Below are 27,004 nucleotides of genomic sequence, written 5' to 3' on the forward strand. Positions count from 1 at the left end.
AGCTAGGGGTGTGCATCCCGAAAAGATTTGGGTTTCGGAAAAATTCAGAAATACCATAATAGCGAAGCGGCAAGCTGCTTCGGAATTATAGTATTTACTCGCTTTGGTATGCTCCGTAAATATTCGGAGCATACTGAAGTGAAGGGGAGCAACTCCTCCACCACCTGCCACCTCCCCTGGGGCAACCCCTCCACCCCCCACCTCCCAGGGGCAACACTTCCACCCCCCACTCACTTATCTGACCAGAGGGACAGGGGGAGGGTGATTAGCTGGGTGGCGGCAGCGCCATGCACAGCAGGACAAGGCCGCAACAGCCTGGAGCCAGCCAGCTCCTCTGCCGCCACGCCGCCTCCTGAGCCTGCAGGGAGGTGGAGAAGGCTGGAGCCACCTCCTCTGGCCCTTTCTGCCCCTCAAATGGCCGCTGCGCCATGGTGGCCATTTGAGGGGCAGGAAGGGCTTTCTCCTCCTCTGCTCCACTGCCCCGCGGATGGCGGGGAGGTCTGGAGCCTCTGCTGCCGCCGTCGCTGCAAAGGTAAGTGGGGCCGGGGGGGCTGGGGGGTGGTGTTTAAAGGGCCCTGACACTGCTTGCAAGCAGCAGTGGGGCCCTTTAAACTCAGCCCCAAAGCTTTCCGAAGCACTACGAATGCTTCGGAAAGCTTTGATTCAGAATTTCCAAATTGGGGCTAGCATGCTGGCCACAATTCAGAAATCCCGAATCTTTATGGATCGGGTCCAATTCGGGCATTTTTTCTGAATCAGAATCCCAAACTGCACATGCCTAGTAACAGCACAGTAGAACCTCTCTTTATTCTACTGGGGAAATTTACATGTAGCTCATCAATACAGGTAAATTTCCCCAACACAGTAAGTAGTGGCTTCCAGGTCCCTTTTAAGTCAGGAAAATGACACCAGGTAAAGGTCGACACCTCCTCTCCATACACTGGGCAACCCTGTTCCAAATTAAATGACAAACACAGAGCTCCCAGATCAACATTTTGTCAAGAGGACCAGAGCGGATGTGGACTCTTTTTACAACATGCCTGTGAGAATGGAAGATTTGTAATCACTTACCATGAAGCTTCCTTTCTCGGTGGTCTGGGAGTGGGGCAGTCCTTACTTCTGGGCTATAGCTCCTCCTCTCCAAAGGCAGGGTCAGTCACCTGATTTTAATCCCGGAGGGGAGGGGCTTGTCCCTGGAATCACCAGTCTGTTCCCAAGCCCTGACTCCCCATCATGATACCAGAAGGGAAAATAATAACTACCCTCAATTTTTTAAAATAGAAATATCCCTCCCTTGAATCCACTGGAACGAAGACTATCGTCCTAACTCTTCATCCAGTCTCAGAAGCCGCCCCTCAAGAAACTCGGTTGGGCAGGACTGCCCCACTCCTGGACCACCAAGAAAGGAAGCTTCACGGTAAGTGAATACAAATCTTCCATTCTCCGGTGGTCCTAGGAGTGGGGCAGTCCTTATTTTTGGGATACACAAGAGCAGTGTACCCCAGGGTGGGTAGTCCAGCTTCCAGGCCTAGACGGTGTGTAGTAGCATCCTCCTGCTAAAGGTTGTCTCTGGGGAAGACAACTTATCTATCCTATATTTCTTGATGAGAGAATATACTGATTTCCATGTGACCACCTTATCGATCGTTTCTAATGACGAAAGGATTTATAGGCTGCCTGTGTCGCTGTTTCCCTTAGTGAGTGCGCCCTGACATCTATGGGCATCTCCAGAGCTCTGGCTTGACATGCCAGAATTATGTACCCTCTGCTTTACCTACTTAGTCAAGAAAAGGACACTCTGGGTCCCAAGAAGGACTTCCTGCAAACACACAACTAGTGTCCCAGACTTCTGAAACACTGTTTAGTCCTGCCCAAGTGGAATCTCACATCTCTACATATATCAAGGTAGTGAGATTTATTTATTTATTTATTTATTTCTTCCCGTGCTTTGGATTAGAGTAAAAGGAGGGGAGTACTATCTCTCCTGTCCTATGAAAACCTGAAGTTTACCTTTGGAAGAAAGTTGTTTTTGTTCATAATTTGCTCTACTATCTTGGAGGAAAGGGCATGGCTCCCTATCTACTGCTAGTGCTTGCCATTCTGACATTTGTCTAGCTGATTTTATTCTCATCTGAAAGATGGCTTTAAAGGTCAGTTCCTTTAGGGGACATGAGGTCATAGGCTCAAGGCATCTTTTGTATAATGCTCTCAATACCAGATTAAGATTTCACGTGGGAAAAAAACAGCGAATCTTTGGAAGATTCTACAATGAGGTCCCCTTTTAGAATCCATTGCTATGAAGGTGATATATAAGGGAACGCCCCTTCCTAGAACCCCTAATTGTTGTGATGGTCACCACCTGTTGTCTAAGGGTGTTGGTATTAAGACTTTTCTTCAACCTCTCTTGAAGAAAGGATAGTAACTCCCTAATTAGCCCCAAAAGATTACATAACTCTATCCATGCACTCTTCTGGGAACTTGGCAGGAATTTTTATAGACTCTGTGGAACTCTTCCTCAAGGCTAGCATAGTACAAATCATGTCTTTTGTTTAGTCCAACCCTATTGGCTGTTTGTGTTCGACCTCCACACTGTGAGGCTTGTCAGAGCTGGTCAGGGGAGTTGTATTGATCCCTGCATCAATGGGCCCTCCTGCAGTGGAGGTGCCAGGGATCCATGCTTGAAAGATTCTTCAGGTTTTAAGACCATGTCTTTCTGGACCTGAAGGTTGCTATTAGCATCACTTCTGCACTTTACTGTGTGATCTTCTGAACAGCTCTGTGAAATAGCTGTACTGTGGAAGACATACAGGATGTGTGAAGGCAGCTTGTTGCTCATATCATCTATCCCTATGGTTTGAGGTTTTCTTCTCCTTGCGCCTTGTTGAAAACTGTGGTAGACCAGTTGGGGAATCTCTCTGGATAGCATCCATTCTTCTTGGTTCATCACTCTCTGGCTTAGCTAGTCTGCTTCAGAGTTGTCCTCTGTATAAACATATAGTGACCTGTGGGAAGATTCTGAGATTCCACCATACCGTGTCTGATGGCTCTGAGTTCCAAATGGTTTACCCTGTTGATCATTTGTCCTTCAGCTAGTTGATCTATGCCATTCTTCCTTGGGTGTGGGATCCCCATCCCCAAAGACATGTCCATGGTCATCACTGTTCTCTCTGGTTCCTTGAGTGGGACACCATCGTGGGACTGAATGAGGTGCAGCCACTGGCTGTTTTCTTGTTTGAGGATCTCTGGAAATTCAACTATCTTGGACCTCTTGTGATCTAATGCCCCATGGAATGGCAACAGGCATTTCTGAAGTGCACAGATCACGATGTCATTTGGATATGGGAAGGGAGTCACTCTCCGTGGCCTAGCCCTGCTATCAGTGATACTAGGATTCTGATGAATAGGTAGCGTTTTCAGCTCAAAGGAAAGGGCCCACTGATGGAAGTGCCTCTGAGAGATCAATGGAAGCCAGACAATCACCCTTCTGAATGGCAGTCATGACAAATTTTAGCCTTTCCATTCCGACCTTCTTGTTCCTAGGCGTCTATTTTATTTGACCAAATTCCTTTGGATCTAGGAGAAAAGGGACCAGGTGGCATAGAATTGAATTCCACTGATCACAGTATCCAACACCCGCCTGTTTCTTATTATTAGCTGCCAAGGGTACCCATAGGCCAGACCCTTGGGCTTTTTCTCTTTCACTGGCCTATTGAGAGGCCTAGAAGAGGCTGAGGCCTGGGAGTGTGGAAAGTCTAGGCTGCAGCCTGAACTTTTAGAGGCCTGGGAGATGGCCTAGCAGATGCACTTTTAGAGGCCTGGCAAAGGCCTGCCTTTGCTGACATTCTGCCAACAGAAATTTTTCCCGCCTAAAGGAGGAATGGAAGTGAAAGTGCACCTCACAAGTCCCAGCTGAAAGGAAAGAGAAATAAAGGAGGGCTCCCTTTTATTTAGGGCGAGCTGGCTCTGAGGCTTCTGCTACTCTTTTCTCCTCCCTCCTTCCTTTCGCTGCCCCCATTACCTGCAGGATCAGTCTTACCGCGGTTCAGTTGGGGCTGCTGGGGTTGGAGCAGATCCTCTGCTGCTGCTGGAGGCTGCTCCTTCCAAGCCTGAGGGAGTTCCCGATAATATCGGTCTCTACAACAGGCTACCATGGACTCAAACACCACACCCTCTGGCCATCTGAGGGGGGGTTCCTCCCAACCTGAAGATGGGGAACCTCGGTGGAGTGTTGCGGTTATGGCCATGGAACCTAGGAGCAACTTAGGGCTGTTGGCTCTAATGCTCGCCGTCACTCCGAGTGAAACGGGGGTGGGGTAGGCGGTAGGGCCTTTCCCTTGCGAGCTCCGCACTGCCTGTGGTCTCAGCCTCCCTGAGTACTGGGATTACAGGCGTGTGTCGCCACGCCCAGCTCATCTCTGCCAGTTTCTTCTTCACCAGGATCTCTGCACTCTGCAGAGCATTGCTGAAGACATCCTGCTCGGATGGCAGGGCCAGAAAGACTGGTGATTCCAGGGACAAGCCCCTCCCCTCCAGGATGAAAATCAGCTGACTGACCCTGCCTTCGGAGAGGAGGAGCTATATCCCAAACATAAGGACTGCCCCACTCCTAAGACCACCGGAGAATAGCTAGATAAACAGACTGCGATTGTCCAAGATTACAGAGCAAATTTTATGGTTTCGCAGACATTTGAACTGGAATATCTCCCACCTTTACCCCAACACTATATCTACTGCAAAATAAGGACCCTTTCAAGGGCAGTATAATCCTGACTTCCAGAGAATTTAATCAGGCCCACTTCCTAATAAACAGATTTACAATTGCAGCCTGCTATAAACATTTTCTCAGAGTTAAGCCTCACTGGGTTCAGGGGAGCTTATTCATAAATAAACAGTACAATCCTAAGTGGAGTTCTGCGTAGGATTGCACCATAAGTATATGTAGGATTGCAAGACATCACTGTATTCACTGCAACTTGCTTCCAAGAAAATATGTTATCAGACTGGGCTATTAGCCTGTTATATCTCTTTAAAATAAATATTTCCAGCATTAAGATATTGGTTTAATCAATTCATTTGTGAAAGGAATTGTATGAAGAATAATTCTGTACAAGTCAGAAATGCATAGCGACTCACCGTTTACCTGCCATAGCATCTGGAACCCAGCAGATTCAGCTATGTTGTCAGAATAGAATACAACATGTAGAGCAGAACTTAGGGTGCCTCCAGATGGAAGATCCGTGTTGCCACAGAAAGTGCCTATCAGGCTGGACTGGGCATGAGGCCCGTCATAGAGCTGAAATTAATCAAAAGAAAACATAATGGAAGGTCAAGAGCTACTTCAGTTTATTTAAAACATTTACTCACCTTTACCCAGAGCACTTCAATACCCAAGGCTGCATTTTTAAAGGAGTTGTATCTGTACTGTGTCTCTTAGATATTATCCAGATATGTTAGACTTAATGTGGTTGATTTGAATAAGATAAAGAGTCAGTAGTGTTCTTTGTGCTTGGCTTGTCCATGCTAGTGGTCATCAAAATCCAAATGGAAAAAAGTCCCATAGACAAAGTATGCATTTGGTGAAGAAGTCTTTCTGATTCTCTCTGCCGCTTGGAGAGCATAAGAAACAGCCTGATTAATTGGATTAAAGGCCCATCAGGTTCAGCATTCTGTTGCCAGCAGCTCACAACATAAACACCTTCCTTGTTCACAGCACTCTTTCCCACATACCCAAATGTTGCTATTGTAAATATGGCAGGAAAGAAATGCTTGATAAAGCTTGATTTTAGAAATAGGAAAGTTCCACACGTCCGGTCCAAATGTTCTTTTAACATTTTTGAGTTTAGAAAGAATATTAACCCATAAGATGTCTAAGTTTAACTCTACATTAGCTGTATATGAATTAATATTTGTACTTCATGTTTCCAGAAACCTTTGTTCTCTGTGATCGTTCTGCTCTACTTTAGCCCTCATCTGAGTTTCTGACTCATGAGACATGGCTTTTGGATACAGTCCAGCAAATACTTGGCATAGAAATCATGTTTGAACATTTCTATCACTAAGTTATTTAAAAATCACTTTTAGAAGTTCAACAGAAGCTTCTTTGGTTTAGGGCACGTTAGAATAATGGTGGGGCAAGAGCGTGCATTTCATACACATTTTCACTCTTCCTTTTTAGTGATCTCTTTTAGCACCACTTTGCAAATGGCTTCAAGTGTTCCCAAAGGAGTGGAGATCGGTGGGAAGGGGAAAATCTTCTCTATTGCCACAGCATCCAGGCCAACACTTTCTCACTCTGATCCAGTTGTGCATATTTGACTAGTTATGGCAGAATGTGGACCAGGGTAAGCATTCAGACACATATCTAAACGTTTGCCTACAACAAACACCACATTCCATGCCCGGTTTGCATGAATATAACACACAGTTGCTAAAGTCAGAAAGAAATTGCTTGCCTGGAGGCTTGCTAAAATACAGTGATCTTTCAACAACAGGATATATTTCTTAATTCACCTGGCTTTGTGGTGGTTAAGGCTATGCCAACTGGATTTTATGCAGTAGAAAAGAGCAAGAGTCCAGTAGTACCTATAAGACTAACAAAATTTGTGGTAGGGTATGACTTGAGGTATCTGAAGAAGTGAGCTCTGGCTCATGAAAGCTCATACCCTACTACAAATTTTGTTAGTCTTATAGGTGCTACTGGACTATTGCTCTTTTCTACTGCTGTCTAACACAACTACCTATCTAGGATTTTATGCAAATTTTGTGATTGCAATGGTTGTTTTAAATATCCCTGCGTTTTAAAAATAGATGCCCTAGTCCCCAAATCTCAGGCAGCTGGAAGTTAAAGTAAAATTAAAATAATACTATCTTAGCAAATAAAATCTATTTCACATGTAATGTGTTTATTTTGAATCCTCCATTGGGAGTTCTATACAGTACACATATAGTATTCTCACATACTACTCCCTTGGGAATATTAATTTGTTTTCTGGAATAGCCTTGTTATGTAGACATTCTGTTGGTAAAGTGTCTGAAATGCAGCTTTTCTCAGCCAAAATGAAAAGTTATAAAAGGAAAAATAAATACATTGCTTTAGAATATTGGGTGCATTCTGCATGAAGGCACTCAAGCTGATTCCATCCTGATCTTCGTTGGATTCGAGCACCTTGAGAACATAATATAACTGAAAAATCAGTTGATCACTATAAGTAGCAAGTTACAAGGCCATCAACAGTTGGTAGCAGTAATATTCAGCTAATTCTGGAAAGCCGAAGAAAACTGCATGATTATTTTCCTAGGCATGATTTCATCAAGCAGGAGTTGTTTATACTCAGCAGACAGCAGTAATTTCACATTTCTACGTAATTCCTCTGAAAACAAACAGTCCATTTTTCAAATACACAAATAATGGTTGCCCTAGAAACCACTTCACATAATACCATTTCCAATTTGGTTCTCAGAGTGGACATATTCTCAGGAAATCCAAATGGCTAGACAGCTGGAACTGTTTGAGAGGGGAGGCTCCAGCTAGAGTTACAGTCATTGGTAAGCGTGCGGTACAGAAAAGAACAGCTGAGAGAAATGCACAGCCAAGAAGCTACTCCAGTGAATTATGTTCTTCTGGTGTGATATCCATTTCTCAAGTAATTTTTATATCTTGTATATCTTATACATAGCACTGGTTTGCCTTTTTATTTATTTATGGTAGCTCACACCTTTAAGTGGGAAAAATAATGACCTCTCACTGGAAAGCAAAGCAGGAAGTTGATTGGAACCAGATGGTGACAGTGGGGGGGATAACACAACTGGTTGGAAAAATCTCCAAATTATGGAAGAAGGTCCTTCTGGGACTGGCCAAAGAGAAGGGCTTTAGCCAAGGGAAAGTATCCCTGATCTCACTCTCAATGCATGATCTGATTGCATACAGGATGTAGGCAGGATGGTAAAAGTTGTTGGCAGAGTACCAACGGGTAACCCAATGACTAGGCAGAACTTACTAGAATCTCCTAAAAGGTTCCAAATGCCCTTGTCCGGGGACAAACACCTCGAGCACCCCAGACTTGCCACAGATCCCCTGCCTGAGGATTGATGGCACCCCTGCTGCAGGCACAGAGAGCCTAGGGGACGCGACTCAGCCGGCGGGAAGTGAAGGGGAAACGGAGCCAGCCTGAGTGGCAAGCCAGGCACACACTGCCAGACCAAGCCACGAAGGGCAAGAAGTGAACATGAATGCCTGGGGGGACACTGATACCCGGCCAGATGGGCTAGAAGCCCCTGCACCCACCCCAGGTGGGGCCAGTAGGCCCGACGTCCACCCCGGGGACCAGCCAGAACCCAGGAGGCCAGTCTGGCACTGCATGAACAGAGATGGAAGTGGCCAAGCCACATCACCTGGAAAGGCCCCACTGCAAGAAAAGATAGGAGAGCAGGGAGGACCTGGAACGAGAGTGGGAACATCAGAGAACATCCCCAACTGGACGGCATTGTGAGAAATCTGCCCAGGGCTGGGAGGCTGCCCAGGGATAGGAGGGAGCCAGGGAGGGGGAAGGTGGAAGAAGCCCTATAAAGGGAGGCTCAGTAGAGAGGTCATGGTGGGTTGTGTAGGAGTGGTTGTAGAGAGAGAGAGAGTGGAGCAGGAGGAGGAGGAGAAGGAGGAGGAGTTCACTTAGCAAGGGACTGCAGGAGGGAAGAGCAGAGGCTACAGAAGGATAAGTCCTTGGGTGGCTGAGAGGGTGTGAGTGTGATGTATACCCCCCTCCTTCTACTATCCAGGGGACAATCCCAAGCCTGCTCGTGCCCAAGGCCCCTCCTGCAGATACTCGCGCTCAGAGCTCCGCTGCTGCCATGGCGGAACCTTACAGCCCTGTTCAAAAAATGAGGGATTTTCCACAATTAGACAGCTGTTTTATCAAGATAATCCCACAGTGCATCACAGAAATATATGTTGATTCACCTCGGTTCAGTGAAGTTCCTGTGGTTCAGTTTATTTCTTATATTCCTGTCTATTCTAGTGTCCTACATTTCTCTATTTATCTCCTACCTAGAGTGTGAAGACTGACTTCTAAACTTCCAAGAATGGATACTACTTCAAATATATGAGGACTAGCCATTTCTTTTGTTTGCTTGTTCTTGGAAACTGGTAAAATTAATATTAAACTTTATAGCACAGTGATAAAGAAAATGATATTTTAAGAAAATGGTCTTTCTGATAAAAATAAAGGCTTTGGTAATATTGAATATTGCTGTGTCTGCCTTTTGTAACAAAATTCTTCATTTGTGTGTGAGATACAAAATCCAACATGCTATTTCAATATACTTCAATAAAAGAGAAAATAAATGAAGCTGAGGATTTGTGTATAATAATTTCTTTACGAGGCTCATGTTTTCCTCATTGCAAGGGTCAAAGATCCCTGGAAATTTACTCAGGTTTGAAACAGCAGTCCTAAAACCATAACTGAACACCCCCGTCACCCCAACTTTCCCAAGGACTTCAGAGCCAGGACGAGCCTAAGCTATTTTAGCACATTAGAGGGAAAATGGGTATGTAGCCATCAATTTGATGTCCTTTAAAGGAACCCTTAATTCACTGCCTAAGGTAGCTGCCTCATGGTAAGTCAGGCCCTGTTCACAGAATCATACATTGGAAGAGAAATTTTAGCACGTTCAAGAGGGCTGTTTCATAGCACCACTGGTGGAATAGTGACACTGCTGATTCCTCCTTTTAAACCATCCTTCTTCCACCTTCCAACTGACATCAAAGATGTCATTAGAGGGACTACAGGAATCCACCAAAGCAAGATCCCAGAGTTGCCCACCCTGGCTTGGGAAATTACTGGTGGTTTGGGGGTGGTACCTGGGGAGGGGAGAGTTTGGGAAAGGGAGGTAGACTACTAGGGATGTGATGGCATAGTCTGCCCTTCAAATCTACCATTTCCTCCAGAGGAACTATTGACTGTATTGTAAATATTGTAAATGAGCCAAAAATTGTTCTTTCTCTGGTGCTTCCCTAGCTACAATTGACACTCAAAAAGAAATTGATTTTCTACCACACTAAAACCCCTCTATCAATTATTTTGCCTTCAGAGGGAGGAATAAGGAAACCGGTCGAATTGTTTAGACATCAAGAGTTGATGGCTTGCACACATGCCTAAATGAAGAAGCCAGTTCAACATGGTGCAACATGCAACAAAAGCTCTTCACACTTGTTGATGGTGTGAACATGTAAATCCAGTGCAACATCAATTGCATTGATCACATATTTGCTTCAGGGCCCAATCAAACTGCTATATCTTACCATAAAAGCCCTGTATGGTCTAGGATCCACATACCTATTGACCCACATCTCCCATTATACACATGCCCATTATGTTTCGCAGTCAGACTTTTCTTATGGTGTCCTCTCATAGAATTTTTTCTGGATTTTTTTATGTGGAAGGTCCTATGTACCAGCATGGGTGTGGAAGGCACTGGCATACTTTCTGTTTCATTTCATTTTGGATGTGTGTGTATTGAGGGGGTGGGGCATTTGACAGATTTGACTGCATTTTTAAAATCTGTCTATTTTTAATCTCTGTGCTGTTTTTATTTCATCAAGGGACAGATTTGTTGTTTTTATATCCTTGCAACTTGTGGTTGCATTGTTGATTAATTTGAGTCTAAGGAGATCAAGTGGGATATAAATATTCTAAAGGAATGAATAAATAGCCTCCTGTCACATGCTTGCAGTTCAGCGGTTCAAGGTTCACTGATATGGAACCTTGCCCTAATGCGTTGTATATAGCCATCAATTAGGACAAGAAAAAACATCTCCTAATAACTGTATGATGCTTTTAATAATCAAAACGACAAGCAAAAGGTATGGGAGGAGAGAAAGAAATCAGAACCCATTGTTTTAAAGCTCTGTGCCCTTTGGGGGGGGGGGTGTTTGTTTTCAAAGCACTTGTGTGGCTATCAGATAAACATTTTGTCTGTATTTTACCTTACTCTCCTTTATTTTCATTTTGAAATGGAACGGGAAAGGGATATTGGTGCTACTGCTTCTTAACTGATTCAAGGCTAGCTAAACAACACTGTACACCTGTTTTGAAAAAAGGGGGTGTTGGCTTTATAGCTGGCATGAGGGCAGGTGAATCAGAACTGTGTGAATCTGGCTTCTCTTCAAACAGTGTGTGTGTGGGGGGGGTGGAAATTCCCCTAACCCTGGACTTGGGCAGAAAACCTTTTTTTTAAAAAGGTCAATGGAAGAAAATGGCTTTGCCTAATACTTTTTGTTGTTCTAGTTGTTCAGCAACTATTTCCATAACACTTCTTTGCATCCATTGGAATTTTCCATAGGAGATGTAAGCCATTAAAAAGTAAAACAACAGAGGAAGAGCCAAAGTGAAAACGCTGGTCTCTTTTTTGAACAGGCAGGTATTCAGACCTTTACTGGAAATATACATGAGCAAGCAGATTTGTTTTGTTCTGCGTACAATAGAGGACAGATTCTGATTGGAATAGTTTTGCTACTCCTGTTTTGAAGTATAACATTTCCAGAAATTTGTAAGGCACAAGGGGGGAAAAAGAAGGTTACCCGGGGCGGGGGGGGGGGGGGAGGAGAGACATTTGGAGGAAATTCAAATTCAGTAATTACTTTCCTATCAATCCTAAACTTCTTTTACTGATTGAATAACGTAAAATGCATAATTTATCACTTACTTAGTGATTTGGCATATTTAGGGAAGTTAAAAGTATAAATGCATTTACATTTTCTGTAAGAAAAATTGCAAGTATACCTAATACTTGAAAGAGTTGTAAACTGTTTCACCTATGCTACTATAGCATATGTATTTTTAAATTTTGTTACTTCTGAGAAGTAACAAAAAATGAAAGGTGATGATGCAAAACAAATTAGGACAGAAAATCTCATAGAGTCACAACAGATAAGACTGCTAGCATGTTTCGATATTAACTTATATCTATGAAAACTCATTGAACTCTTTAATAATGTATGATGTATCACTAAACATTATAGTTTATTAATTGTTGCCAAAATTACTACATTTAAACAAAAACACTTTTGAAAATGTCTGCAGTGTAAGAGGATTTTTTTTTCATTGCTCCTCCAAATTTCCCAGTTTTTCCATTGGAAAATGGGGGAAGTCCTCAAATTTTTTCATACTATATATTGGAATGAGCTAAATGCTTTGTAACGTAGTTTTTCTCTCTCAGAAAGAGAAAATATTTCATAGGAGGTTCCCTCCCCCCTCCGTTTCCCTCAAAATTTCCCAAATTTTTCATTGGAAAAGTCCTCACACTTTTTCATGCTATACATTCAGTGTGAAAAACTTCACCTTAAGAAGCATTTTATTAATTCTGAAAGAGAACAGATCTTATAGGAGTTTATTTCAATCGTTCCTCCAAATTTTCCAATTTTTCCATTGGGAAAAAAACTGGGCGGGCATTTCCCCCCATATTTTTCTGGGTTTTTTTTCTTTTTTCTACTGTGTCCTCACACCTATACTCTTATTGATTCTGTTTGAATTCCTCAGATCTTTTGATTGAAGAGAGACCCCTAAATTTGCTTTCAACTGCACTTTAAACAAAATCCAGAGACAATGTATGGCTGTGAAATGTTTTGCTAGTCTTTGATTCCTTCAAGATTCCTTACAACTCAAGAAGAACTCCCAAATTTGCACCAATTTTTAATTTTTTCAGTGACAATTCTTTTTGTTATGCTTCTAGCTGATTCTTTGCTTCCAGTTTGTATCTTGTAGCTTATTTTATTCTGCTACAGATGGCAACATGCCAAACAGACATTCCAGAGATTACTTAAAAAGCAGTATAATCCAAACATTTTTGTCCCGTGCATAAATATCTTCTAGTCTAATGAAATACTAAAATTCAGGAACTTAATATGATGGCTCAGGTCCTAATCAGGATTTCTATACAGATGGGTATCCCCAACTGGGAAACATGAGATCATACACAGAGGAAACTGTTGATTAAAAAGACATACTATGAGATACATCCCCGTCGTATCACTATTGTGAAACCAATGAGGTCATAATAGCCCAGATGTTTTCAGTATTCCAAAATAAGTGGTTCAAGACTGTATCCAAATTCAACCAAAACGTAAATGGAAAATTTTTGTCTCAAGCACCCAAACCATGTACAAATGACACAGTAAAAATCCACGGCATCTGATTTTGCAGTTAAAAATTGTTACATGGAATCACTGCACTGTTCAATAAGAGATGTCACAGTGAGGGTCATGGTGATGACCAGAGGTGTGCACCTGAAAAATTTGGGATTCAGGTGTTTATATACTTCGGTATGCTCCGTAAAGCGCAAAGCAGCACTTTTCTTCCCGTTTGCAAACAGCAAGAAAAGTATTGCTTTCAAACTCCAGCCACATTACAACTGATGGGAGCGGGATCCCCCATCAGCTGGGAAAATATGCTGCTGTTTGAAAGCAGCAACATTTTTCTTGTGCTACTGAGGGGAGGGGGAGAAGGGATCCCCCTGCTCTCCCTCCCTCTGCCGAAAAAAGCTGCTGGGTTTGAAAGCGGTTTTTTCAGCTGAGGGGAGGGAAATCCCCCCTCAGCTGAAAAAAAGCTGCAAGAATTTTAAAGCAGCTTTTTTCAGCTTAGGGGAGGGGAATCCTATCTGCTTTTAATCTCCACCACTTTTTTCCACTGAGGAGAGGGAGAAGAGGGGGGTTCCTCCTCCTCTTCGTCTCAGCGGAAAAAAGCTGCAGGTGTTTGAAAGTAGATTTTTTCAGCTGATAGGGGAATCCCCCTCCTATCAGCTGAAAGAAGCTGCCCTTTGAAAGCAGCAACACTTTTCTTGCACATCAAGAAAAGTGTTGCTGTTTTCAAACTCCCACTGCTTTTTTCAGCTGAGGGGACGGGGAAGGGGGGTCCCTCCTCCCCCTCCTGTCAGCTGAAAAAAGCTGCTGGCATTTGAAAGCAGCAACACTTTTCTTGCCTCGCAGGAGAAGTGTTGTTGCTTTTAAATGCCAGCAGTTTTTTCCAGCTGATGGGGGATCCCTCTCCCATCAGCTGAAAAGCAGGGGGCTTTTGAAAGCAACACTTTTCGCCACTTGCAAGTGGCAAGAAAAGTGTTGCTCTTTTCCCAAAGCATCCCAAAGCAATACAAAGCACTTTGGGAATCTTTGCTTCGGGATTCCCTAATTAGTTCAGCAATGTTGGGGCTGATTCGGGAATCCCAAATCTTTCCAAATCAGGCCCGATTTGGTTAAAAAACCCGAACTGGAAATCCAAAGCGCAGATCCCTAGTGATGATGACACATTGAATAGCAGTATTAATGGCACACATACCAGTAGGAACTGTCCCCTGTACTTTCTATGAATTTGGCATACTGCAAAATTCAACATGCAAATGATCACAGGGGAATTTACTTCCTCAACAACCCTGATTATACATGGAGGTTATCTCCTGACTGGATCATGTCCTCAATTGTTATTGTTAAAGTTTGTCCTGAGGAGCTGTTAGACTTCTTAACGGCATCATTTCCCTTTCTTCCTTATACAAGTATCATTTGCCAGCATTTCTCTCCTGGTTTTTCAGCTTTTCCCCATGTTTTTTCAGACTACTTTTTGCAGAGATCTGAAAAAAATGGGTGGGGGGTGTACTGGGATTGTGGTAGAGATACAAGCAGTTAAAAAAACAAAGCTGGAGCTAAAACCCGGTACAGAATAGCCCATGTAGTATATTTTAAAAGAGGAAAAGCCAAGTGGCTGAAGCATCTAAACCAAGACCAAAAAAGTGATTTGGAGGAAATCTGCAGAGCTAAAGCGATGGGGACTCCTCAAATGATTCAGAAATTCCTTTTTGTTTTGAAGGAGAAAAGCGTCACTGCATTAAAAATGAGGCGATTTTCAGAAGCCTGAGAGGGCTCTCTCTGGCATATCCTGCAATGAGGCTTCAGCTATGTCCAGATTTTTGCAAGTGCAGTTCTCAAAAGAAAACCGTTTGGCTTCATCCTGAGCACAGGCCTGCCTATCAGATCAATAGCAGCTCTGTTATTTTGGATTCAAAACATTTAATGATTTTGTTTCACACACTCCTGTGAAAGCAGGCTATGAGTCAAAGGTAAGGAATTCCAGTTGACCATTTCTCATAAATCTTACTTTTAAAAATGAAAATAACTCCTTTCCAATAACTGTACCCTGCTGAAGTCTGCTCCAGAAAAAAAGAGGGAACAATAGACATATCGAGAAACCATGAAAGAGGCTTGTTTGCAACAGTCACAAACACAATCCATATCTTGTACTGCTCATGTACTCCCCTTACTCTTAGGATTGCCAACAGGCTGGGGAAAGATGTCCTGTCTTTCAATTAGTGGCTTAATGGGTGATGCTTTACACATGCCATGAAAAGCTTCAGCAGCCCATTCCCCCACATCAAGCCTCTGTTAAAGAGACAGTACATTCTTTTCCTCCAGGCTTCTTGGTACACAGGAACCTTGCCCCAAAAAACTAAGAACACTACCATCTAACTGAGAGTCTCCTCCTCGTCTCATTTCCGGGTATGTTGAAATAGATGGTGTAGACATGGTCCAATCTCCTGTAATTTTTTCTCACGCATGCAAAGTTGAAAAATAAAAATGCAGTAAGTGACAGCAAAATTGCAAAGAATTTCTGTTTGGGCATTAACATTGACTTCCATTGCTATGTCTATATAACTGTTACTTCAGGTGGTGGAACTAGGGTTACCAACCTCCAGATGGTAGCTGGAGATCTTCCAGAATTACAACTCATCTCCAGGTGACAGAGATTAGTTCCCCTGGAGGAAACAGAGGCTGAGGTCCCCACAGCCCACCCTCTCCAAGCTCCACTTTCAAAATCTCCAGGAATTTCACAACCTGGAGCTGGCAACCCTAGGATCCTTCATAAACTATGGATCTTTCTAATTTCCTTCTGGAAACTATGGATGGGATGCCAGCAGAGACTGCTAGAAACTATGAAGCAACAAGCACAAAGGTTTATTCAGTAGCTGTGCCCCAATAAAAGAGAAAAATCAGTTCTTGGGTCCTGTGGTGCTTGCAACAGAGCTGTTCCTTGATCCAACCCATTACTTTGGAATGTCTGGAGTCCATTCAGTAACCCATTCCAAACTTTGTACTGGTTTGGCAGGACAGAGGGTACTCAGAAAAAAAAAGAACTAGGGAGTGTTTTGCTGTATATATGTATGGGACTAGAATAATTAAATTCTGCAACTGGTTTGGTTTTTGAACCATCAAGGCTCTTATTTCTGAGACTCATCAATACTTGTTTCTCAGTCCCTACTGGTGAACATGAAAAATGGGAAGAACTGATATATAGATACTTGACAGTTGCTCAGTTGTATTTAGCAGCCTTCCTGAAGCACAAAAAAGTCATATTGCTTTGAGCTGACAGGGTGTGGCTGCTGAGGAAATATGCAACTAAAAATAAACAATTAGTCATTCACGGGCTCTGTAAGTCTAGGAGAAAACCCACTTATGGTGTGTCTTGAAGCACTTGGAGCAGTTAGTCATCTGAGGTTTATTATAATTAGAGGCCATCTCCTTCTTGTACCATTTTCATTACTAGTGTGGTTTTTAGTTCTGCTTTCAGCCTGCCTGATCTAAAACTTCTTAACTATTTCACAATCTGAAGCATTGGTACCCCTGCTTTTAGGAGCACCAGGATTCACAAAGCAGCCTCCGCTTGTAAATCAGGCGGCCATTTTGCCCTCCCACTAAGAACCTTCACAAGGCGAAAGCAGGCATCTCTGGCTAAGCTGTGTCTTGGGATCACTAGATCACTGATGCCTCCAGCTTCTACTAATTTTACCCTGCCATTTTCTACAACTGAGGCTTTGGAGTAGTTATCAGAGGCAGTCCTACAATGAGCAGCCTGCAGTAATTGATGCTTGTAGGATAGGCATGTATGATAGTTTCTAGATGCACACAAAAAGCCCAACATGTAATTTAGCTGCAAAAAGCATTGTGGGGGTGGGGAATGGAACGGAACGGAATGCAACCATGGCGCTGGGAAATGACAGGTTTAACTCTTCCTCATATCATGTTCCTGGCTACCTGTAGGGTTGCCAACCTCCAGGTGGTAACTGGAGATTTCCCAGAATTATAACTGATCTCCAGGTGACAGAGATCAGTTTGCCTGAAGAAAATGGATGCTTTGGACGGTGGACTCTATGGTATTATACCCCACTGTGGTCCCTCCCCTCCCCAAATTCAAAACCATTTGCTTTTCCCATTCTGTTGCAGGAACAAAGCAAGGCCTGCGGTATAGGCTCTTGCCACTTTGGCTGTTAGCCCACAGCTCGCAGACTGTGCCTTTGGAGGAGCCAGCCACTGAATCCAAGAGTGATCAAAGATTAGTTTGTTGTTTTGTCTGTTGTTGGTCTATTTATAGTGTATTTTTAAAATTATCATAAGCTGCTTTGGGACCCTATGTAGTTTCTGCATTGTTTAATATGTTGTTTAATATGGTTAAATTGCTTATATTTTGTTTTGTCATTGTCTTCAACTCTGTATCAGCTTCTGCTTGTATTCAAATTTCTGCAGTTCATACCTAATTGCAGTGTGTTTTGAATGTTTGATCCTATTGAACTACACTGTGTAACTGAGACTCAGTGAGACTACAAATAACATTAATAAATAACTTCAATAACAAATAAATATTTAACAAACAAAGTCACATACACAATATAGGTGTATCCTTTTCTCTTCCTGGGATTAATGTATCAGGGGGCAGTTTTGATCATAGAAATTACATGGGAAAATATTTACACCAACTTTCCCAGTACTATTGCTCCATTTCATATTAGTCCTCTTTCCATGACTTCTTTTTTGGTAGCTTTACATATCGGGATCATCAGAGATCCACAATGGCACATTAACTTGGCCCTGAGAGTCACTAAAATGGTTTAAACTTCTCACAAGATGGAGGTGGTAAAAACATGTCTGAAAGGTCATGGAGAGTTCCAGATATGGTCTAAAGCCTCAGGAGCTGACACATCAGTTGTGGGAATTGGGGGGCTCTAATCACCCCGTCTTCTCTACATCATAAAATGTTCTTTAGCACACTTAAAACAATTACACTGCTTCTCTTTACTAACTGAACTAAATATCTGGGTTTTTAAAAATCAAAATTGTCATTCATATTGGTCAGTGTCCCTTGAGAATTTCTTTCTTGGGTGTTCTTTGCTCAAATATAGTGATAACATTAACTTCTGGCAAAATTCCCCCTGCTATTTGAACTTTAGTTATTACAAAGCATTACACTGATAGAGAAATTAGACCCTTTGCAACCTCATGTTTTTTATTTCATAGCCCCAAAGCGTAAGACACACAAAAAAAGAATTCACATACAAGATACTCCCTAATAAGGTTGCCAGTCCCTCTTACCTCCAAAGCAGGGGACGGCGGTTGCGTTGCAGATGTGGGTGTCTGATCTGGCTTCCTCACATGTGTATTCCAGATGCCCTGATCACATCACTTCAGGTTGAAAACCGGAAGCAATGGGATCTCAGTAGTGGCAAAACTGGCCCCAAACATAGCATTTTCATTATGTTTTGGGCCAATTTGGCCCTGCTGAGACCCCATCGCTTCCAGTTTTCAAACGGAAGAACACTATCAGGGCCTCCAGGGTGCATGCACCATTTTGCCACAGGTTCCAGTGGCTTCTGGCCTCCCCCCCTTCCTTTTTCCCTGCCGACCAGGTGAGCAGGGCTGGGTGGGGGAAGGTGCCAGTGGGGGATGCCCTGCCTCCACCGGAGGACAGGCATCCCTGCTCCCTAACCCCACATGGCCTCTTTATTTCTGTGTATCTTAAGGCTGTAATAAGTATAGAAAACAAAGGGAAACACAAAGATCCAGAGATTTGTGGATCCATGTAGGCCATCAGTTTAAGAAGTACATTTTTTTTTCTTCACACTTTATGTGCTTGCAATATTATGCATTTCATATACCTAAACTCAGGCGCGCCCATCCTGGGCTTCTGCAAGAAGTGTGAAGTGGAACAGCGCATAATAAGTCTTCCTCTTTTCACAATTCATAGGCTGAGTTCCATAATGACTCACCCTTGTTCTCATTTTGCTGTCTAGCTGCTACACGATGTAACAAGGAAATCATTTGTCATACCTTTAAATTATCACGTTCACAGTTTGCACCTCCATCCACACTAAGTGCTGTAAAACTGTAGTTGAGGGTGTTGCCAGATGTCGCTTGGATGGTCCAGTTGCAGTAAGAATTTGCAGGATAGTTTCTGGGGTAGTTTAAACTCTCCAAGATGCCCCAGCTACGGTTAGCTGTTACAACTCCCTGACAAACTGGGGGGTGGGGGGGAATGAAGATACCCAGTTATAATCCCTCCTTTTCCATTATACATATTCAGAACACCAATCCATAGTATTAATAACCAAAACTAATGGTGGTGGGGCCTAAATGATTACAGAATCTACATATTGTACAGAATCTACATATTGTACTAAAAGAATATTTTTGAACCTCTAGAGAAAACAAAAGAGAAATGTAGAGTGAATGTTGAAGGGAAGCACTGGCACTTGGTGGGAGGCTTAGAGGCTGGAGACATGCAAATAGGCATCATGAGAATGCCAGTATATTACTGCTTGTGCAAACCCAGAAGTTACCCCATTGTGTCGGCAAAACCATACAGTTTTGAGGATATCCTATTGTGTTCTGGCGACTACTGAGTGGAAGTGAGGTCTGGGGCTGCCAAGTGGCTGCCAGGAATGTGTGTGTGTTTGTAAAGTGCTGTCAAGTCATAGCCAACTTATGGCAACCACAGAGAGTTTTCAAGGCACGAGACGGACAGATGTGGTTTACCACATCTTCGTAGAATTCCACCCTAGAATTCCTTGCTGGTCTCTCCATCCAAGTACTAACCAGAGACAATCTTGCTCAGATTCCAAGATCTGATGGGATTGGGCTAGCCTGGGCCATCCAGGTCACGGTAAAGGGTGCTGTCAACTCGCAACCAACTCATGGTGACCCCATGAAGCTCTCCCTCATGGGGTATTCAAGGTACAAAATGAGCAGAGGTGGTTTGCCATTGCCTTCCTTCGCATAGCAACCCCAGTCCCCTTTGGTGGTCTCCCATCCAAGTATTAACCAGAGCTGACCCTGCTTAGCTTCCAAGCTTTGATGAGTTTGGTCTAGTCTTGGGCTCTAGTGATAATAAAATGGGATGACCCATGTTTGTTACCCTGAGCTCTGTGGAGAGAGGGAAGAATTATTAGATTAGAATCTATCTTCCACATGTTACACTGCAACTTATGTTTCCATTTGTCCAGTATAAATCTGAGTCTTGATACTATCCCACATGCACTCTACCCTTGAATAAACTCTGTGAAGATATGGAAGGAACCTTTGCACATGGGGCGAGGGGAGGAAATATGTAGCAAGAATATGTGCACAGAGCTAGCTGTACATCTTCTATAGCAAACAGTTGGTACTTACTTTGTCTATAACGAGCAAAAAAACCTCCACCTCCCAAAGAAACATCTGTCCTTAGTTTTACATATAGACTGTCCCCAGTAGAGTGGATTGTGGGTGGTATCTGATTCCCACAAAATCTGCCCAACATCCTAGCACTGGTACTGTTGCCATCATAGACCTGCAGATACATGCAAATACAAAAGATGCTGGTAAAATATTACTGCTGACACCTGTATGTGCATCTGCACCCAGATTCAGCCCTCAAGCAGCCAATCACGTTTTTATCTTGTCCTTCCCCTAAGAATATCAAGGCGCCTTACACATTTCTTCTCTCTTCCATTTTATCTTCACAAATACATTATGCTAAGACAGAGAGACTAGATCAAGCTCACCCAGTGAGCTTTATGACTGAATAGAGATTTGAACCCAGGTCTCGTCTTCTGAGTCCAAGAATCACCACGCGAAACACTACAGGAGGATAAACAACATGCCTGTTTTAATCAAGCATCTTCCCTCATATTTTTTCTGAAAATGAGGAGTCCCCCTGGGGGAGGCGGGAGGATATTTGTCTGGAAGCCTCCTGGGGCTTTGGGCAGCTCAGCCAGAGTGCATTTGCCCTATTGCCCTGGCAAGGGGCATATCTCTGCACTCCCCTCTTGCTCAAGGAGGCCAATTATTTGCCTACTGTAGCGCCTCTGATTAGCTATGTCCTAGTGTCATCATTATGTTTGCAAGTCATTTTTTGTGTGTATTTATTCACTAACGGGTAAAAATACTAACTCTGATTATTAAAAACAAATATCCCGGACATTTATATAACATTTTGAATATGGATGCCTGAACAATGGAGTTCTTGTTAGGCAACTCACTACTGTTCCTTTGTTCTTCTAATTCATTAAAACATTTCACTAACAACCTGATGCGCAAGACTCCCATCGACTTCCTTTCATTTTACCTCAGATCTTAATATCACGATTCTTACACCAAACAGCGCTATCAAAATTCAATTCAAAAGGCACAATTTGTTCTTAGGGCAAAGCCACAAAGTACACACAGTGACTCAATCACAACCCATTCTCTGATACCTAAGGACACACATGCATATAGAGAAATGTATTGTGTACATGAAGCAATCTGGGGGTGGGGGAGTCGCAGCTGTCAACCAGAAGTAACAGGTACCCAGCAACGGAAACTGCTAGTTGCCATAGTTTGCACAGCTCTAGAGAAGGGGTTGGAACTGAGATGAAAAGATGATGAGTCAAAAGGAAAAAACTGAAAGAGGTGGCCCTTTCCCTACTTTGGGGAAGGAGAGAGATGGCAGCCCCAACAATGGCAATGAGGGCAGCATACTGGCCCTAGAGATTGAAGTGATCAAGGCTTTTGGGTGGTATTATAGCCTTGTCCCTACCAGTTGCCCATAAAAAAGCTGGGCCTTTGGTCAAGGGAGTCTTCTTTCTGCTTTGATAGAAGGGCTGAGATAACTAGGAGTACAAGGTGCTAAACATTCTGACATGGATAATGATGGAAAAGGCATTCTTTAACTAGATGAGTTTAGGAGTGACTAGCAGCAATTGGGAATTTAAGACTGTCCTCTGAGACCAAGTAATGGAGCCAGTAATGGGGATCAAGGCAGGTGTCCTTTCCTCACTATGGTCAACAGCAATTTCTGCTACCATGGTGGCACTTTTCCAGAAAAGCAGGAATGGCTCCCTAGATATCTCTGTGTAGCAGGTTCACACAGTACATTTCTCCATAGAAGTGTTAGCATCGGGCCTTCTTGTGTGTGGAAAGAAGCTTTGTATTGTCCATTAGTCAAAGATGATCCAACCGTTGTTGAATGAATCTGCTGAAGCGCTCTCATGTGACAATATTGCGATCACCCGCCTTAGTGAAGGAGAATAAATCACTTTACATACATCAAGGTAATCATATTGACATCTTGCATGAGCCTCAAGATGAAATTGATCAAATTGGATTTCAAAGGGGCTTCCATGACTTGACTTCAGCAGCCAGTAGCATTCTGCATTATGGTGATAAGGCATCGGGTAGTTGGGAGACATGAAAATTCCAGAAGAAGTTGTAAGAGTTCCACCACAGCCTGAAAGAAAAATGCAAAACCATTCATCTGTGCTCGGATGATCTGTCCTCAGAAATTACTCATTCACAGCAAACCATAGCTTATTTTAACATCTGCACGCTGACTATGGTTTGTTCTCTTCCATCTAGCCCACAATTTTGGCAAGAGAGAAAAAGCCATAATTGATGGTTTGGATGTAACAGCAAACCATGATTTGCCTCACAACAACCCTCTGAGGTAAGTGGGGCTGAGCAAGATTACTGCCCCAGGTCCCCTAGCAAACTTCATGGCAGAATATGGATTTGAACCTACTGTCCCTAGTCTAACTACTAAACTACACTGGCTCTCATACTAAAGAATCTATTAAGACTAACCAACTTTATTGTAGCATAAGCTTTCAAGAACCACAGCTCTCTTCATCAGATACATGGAGAGTATGAACTTCATACCCTCCATGCATCTGACGAAGAAAGCTATGGTTCTCGAAAGCTTATGCTACAATAAAGTTGGTTAGTCTTAAATGTGCTACTGGACTCTTTACTATTTTGCAACTACAGACTAACACAGCTAATTCCTCTGGCTCTCATATTGCAGCAGACAAGGAAAACCCTTATTCCTGTTTTACCTGTTGATGTTCCGTCCCAGTAAGCTGAAAATCCAGTTCTGGTGACAAATACATCACTTACAAACTTGATCCATAGTTTGTTACTATGTGAGATAGTCATTGGAGGCAATGTATTTCCACAGTATTTCCCAAGTAATGGTGAAGTCTCATAACCACCATCTCTATAATCGGAAAGAACATATATCAGTAATAAAAAAACTTAATTATACTTCAAAAAAAGCTGGCAAAGTAATTATCTGACTGACAAATTTTAATGCTAACATACACTTTCATGGCCCATTTTGACCAATGCATGTATCCGCTCTCCTGCACATGTCTGCATGTAATCCTGAATGATAATCTGTGCTATATAAGCAAAAGGGATAAAAATATTTAGATTGATAAAACTCTATCTTTAACTAACCAGATGATACTTCAGGACCATACTTGAGTAAATGTGCATATATTCTGCCACTACAAGATTTTGGGTTCAGTTCCTGGCATCTCCAGGAATTTCAGGCAGATGTTCTGGAAAGGGCATCTCTGAGCTCCTCCCTGGAGAGTCACTGACAGCCAGAGGAGATAATACTTAACTAAACTTGGGAGAAAGATATTTGGCATTTATTTATTATATTTCTGCACTGCTTTTCCTTGTTCAAAGTGGTTTAAGATAAAACGATCAATTTAAAGCCAACCAGAAACCTGGCACCTTAAAACATTAATTAAGCTCCATTAAAACCATAACAGGAGAAAAACCTGCCTAAATAGTACAGCCTTACATTGCCGTCTAAAAGAGGGGACCCTGACTTCCAACTGTCAGCCCATTCCAGAAAGATGGAGGCCACCACAGAAAATATTATTGCCCTGGCAATTACCTCTTTTAATAAGGGGAAGGAAGCAAACCTTGGTATAAGGAAAGGTTTATTCGTGCCCATATGGGGAGAAGCAGTCCTTCAAGAGACCCATACCGTAATGGGTTTTAAAGGTCAAACCCCACACCTTGACTTGTATCTGAAAGCAAGCAGCTAAGCGATGCCACTGCTGTCATACACCAGTAAAAGGCACTTGCACATATGTTCATACAATGTACCTCCCTGTCCTATAGTTCTTTTTAACATTTAAATATTAGTTATGAAAATAGGAAGAATAAATTCACTTGCCTGATTTCTACGTAGTCATTTCTACAACCTGCACTCTCCAAAGAGAAATTGGTGAAGTGTAAAGCGATCTGTTTGTTAGTCCTCACAGTAATCCTATATATGCAGGTCATTCTGTTTGGGTAGTGGTTAGGAAAATTTGGAGATGACACCACACCGGTTGCCTCGGTATAGTCATGTGAACATACTGGAAAGGGAATAGAACAAAGCATCCAGGTTAGTTGCAGTGAATTTTAGAAGTCATTGGAAATAAAGCCACGTTGAAAACATGTTCATGAAACACAAAGAGGTGAGAAACAGTTTGGCAATTAACAACCTATTTTTCATTGACCACCGAGTGAAAAATAATCTTGCTAAAGCTCCTATGTAAAACCAAATACACATGAGACTTCTTATATTAATGTTGACTTTACTTAGTATACGACTTTACCCTGTAGTCTTAGGGATAAGGGTAGGTTCTGTGGAACTGCCATCTTCAAGAGGCAGGGCTTTCCTGGCTGTTGCCCCAGAGCTCTTGAATGCCCTCCCTGTAGGGTTGCCAGTTTCAAGTTGGGAAATTCCTGGAGATCTGAGGGGTGAAACCGGGAGAAACCTGGAGAAAGTGGGGTTTGGGGAAGGAAGGGACCTTGGCATGGCATAATTCCATAGAGTCCCCCCCGCCCCCAAAGTAGCCATTTTCTCTAGGTGAACTGATCTCTGTGGCCTGGAGACCAGTTGTAATTCCAGCTCTCCAGCCACTCCCTGGAGGCTGGCAACCCTACCTTCCTGGGGTGCCTCACCTGGTTCCTTCTCTGTAAACATTGTGCGGAGATAGGAAAACCTTTTTGTTTCAGCCAGCAGCAAATACTGCAACCAGTATTTGGGTCTATGCTGGGTCTAGAATTGCCATCCTCCAGGAGGGGCCTGGAAATCTCATGGAACAACATGTGATCACATGACAACAGTGATCACATCCCCTGGAGAAAATGGCCGTTTTGGAAGGTGAACTTTATGGCACTATATCCTACTGAGGTTAGGGTTGTCAGCCTCCAGGATATCCCAGAACTGATATCCAGGTGACAGAGATATGTTCTTCTGGAGAAAATGACTCCTTTGGAGGATAGACTCTATGGCATTATACCATTTTGAGGCCCCTCCCCTCCCTAACCTGCCCTCTCCAAGCTCCACCCCAAAAATCTCCAGGAATTTCTCAACCTGGACCTAGCAACCTTAACTGAGGTCCTTCCGCTTCCCAAACCCCACACATACCCAGACTTCACCACAAAATCTCCAAGAATTGGCAATAGCGTTGCCAGCCTCCAGGGAGTGGCTGGAGATCTCCTGGAATTACAACTGGTCTCCAGGCCACAGAGATCAGTGCGCCTGGAGAAAATGGCTACTTTGGGGGGGGGGGGGTGGACTCTATTGAATTATGCTATGCCAAGGTCCTTTCCCTCCCCAAACCCCACTTTCTCCAGGTTTCACCCTCCAGATCTCCAGGAATTTTCCAACTTGGAGCTGGCAAGCCTAATTAGCAACCCTACTTGGGTCACATCAAATGTCCATCCTTTAGTGGAAGACTTACCAGGCAAGCCAGAAGGCAAAACTTTCATTATATCCCTCCTTTCATACTGAAGCTTGGAGGGCCAAGCCAGGCCTTTGTGATTTTCTTATAAGCCTGGGCCTAGTACGGCCTAGTGGCTCGGGGAAGCCTGCACTAAAGTGACTGCAGGGCCTACATTTCCCAGGTTCCCTGTGGCCCCTGTAATTGGGTAAGAAGGGATTCTGAGGGAAAATTGCACCAATAGGAAAGTAGGGGGAAGGTGCCTGAGAGAAGGGATAAAAGGCCTCACAACAGGGTGAGGGTGATCACTCCTAGAGAGGACAGTTGGGTGCATCCAGAGGGGTTGAGATAGTTGGAAGTAGGGTTGCCAGCTCCAAGTTGGGAAATTCCTGGAGATCTAGGGCGTGAAACCAGGAGAAACTGGAGGCTGGTAACCCTAGTTGGAAGCCAGTCGTCAGGACGGAGACAGTTAAGAACAGTCTAGTTAGATGTGTTAGGGTGTGTTAGTTTATTCACTAACCTTTAGTATTCTCTTTATTTTACAAAGTTTGTGAACACCAGTTATTAATAAATCTTTTAAATAAAGTTCTTTATAATTTTGCCTGGGTCCTCATGCCTCATTTGATCACATAAATCAAACCTACTGGGAAAGCATAAACAGAAGGGGTTGGGTGGGTACTCCGGGCCCTTCTAAGGAAACTTGTACCAGAGTTGGTGACAGCCTACAGATAGCTTCCCTGGGCCTCAGCCAGCCGTGACAGACTTATTAATGGCTAGTGAGCAATCGCAGGAATCACAATGGTAGAACTGATGTGGGTTTGTGGTTCTCACATGCCATATAATTCTTGCTTTTAAAGGGACAACTTGTTCTCGGCACTAAAAGGCATTCTAGTGTAGATACAACACAGGTTTTTAAATTTTAACACAGCAAAATGGTTGTATAATGCCCATTATATTGTCCTTTGCAAACACTAAAACTAATAATTTCTTCCATTAAAATATGCAAATAATTTAAAAGAAAATATGGCTAAGGCTTCCTCTAGAAGAAATCAATTAACTACTGATTAAAATGGCCTGTTCTGCTGTGATTCTCCCTCAGTACTCAAGAATAAATCTTAAAAAGTGATCAGGCTGTAATTTAGTATACCTACTTTGGTTAGAGCTACAAAATGTC

At 43.1% G+C, this 27,004-nt stretch overlaps 1 protein-coding gene across 1 annotated transcript in view; it reads right to left on the reverse strand.

Moving 5' to 3' along the window:
• The window catches only part of CUBN (cubilin), a 201,053-nt gene that overhangs the window by 110,776 nt on the left and 63,273 nt on the right, over positions 1-27,004 (reverse strand). Inside the window, exons 23-28 of the mRNA XM_054990953.1 lie at positions 24,291-24,474; positions 23,152-23,312; positions 22,366-22,547; positions 20,471-20,627; positions 19,133-19,320; positions 5,134-5,293 (exon numbers count right to left, since the gene is read on the reverse strand). Coding sequence (XP_054846928.1) covers positions 5,134-5,293; positions 19,133-19,320; positions 20,471-20,627; positions 22,366-22,547; positions 23,152-23,312; positions 24,291-24,474 — 1,032 coding nt within the window. The remainder of the gene's footprint in view (positions 1-5,133; positions 5,294-19,132; positions 19,321-20,470; positions 20,628-22,365; positions 22,548-23,151; positions 23,313-24,290; positions 24,475-27,004) is intronic.

This window comes from Eublepharis macularius, chromosome 11, assembly GCF_028583425.1.
Source record: "Eublepharis macularius isolate TG4126 chromosome 11, MPM_Emac_v1.0, whole genome shotgun sequence".
Classification (NCBI taxonomy): domain Eukaryota; kingdom Metazoa; phylum Chordata; class Lepidosauria; order Squamata; family Eublepharidae; genus Eublepharis; species Eublepharis macularius.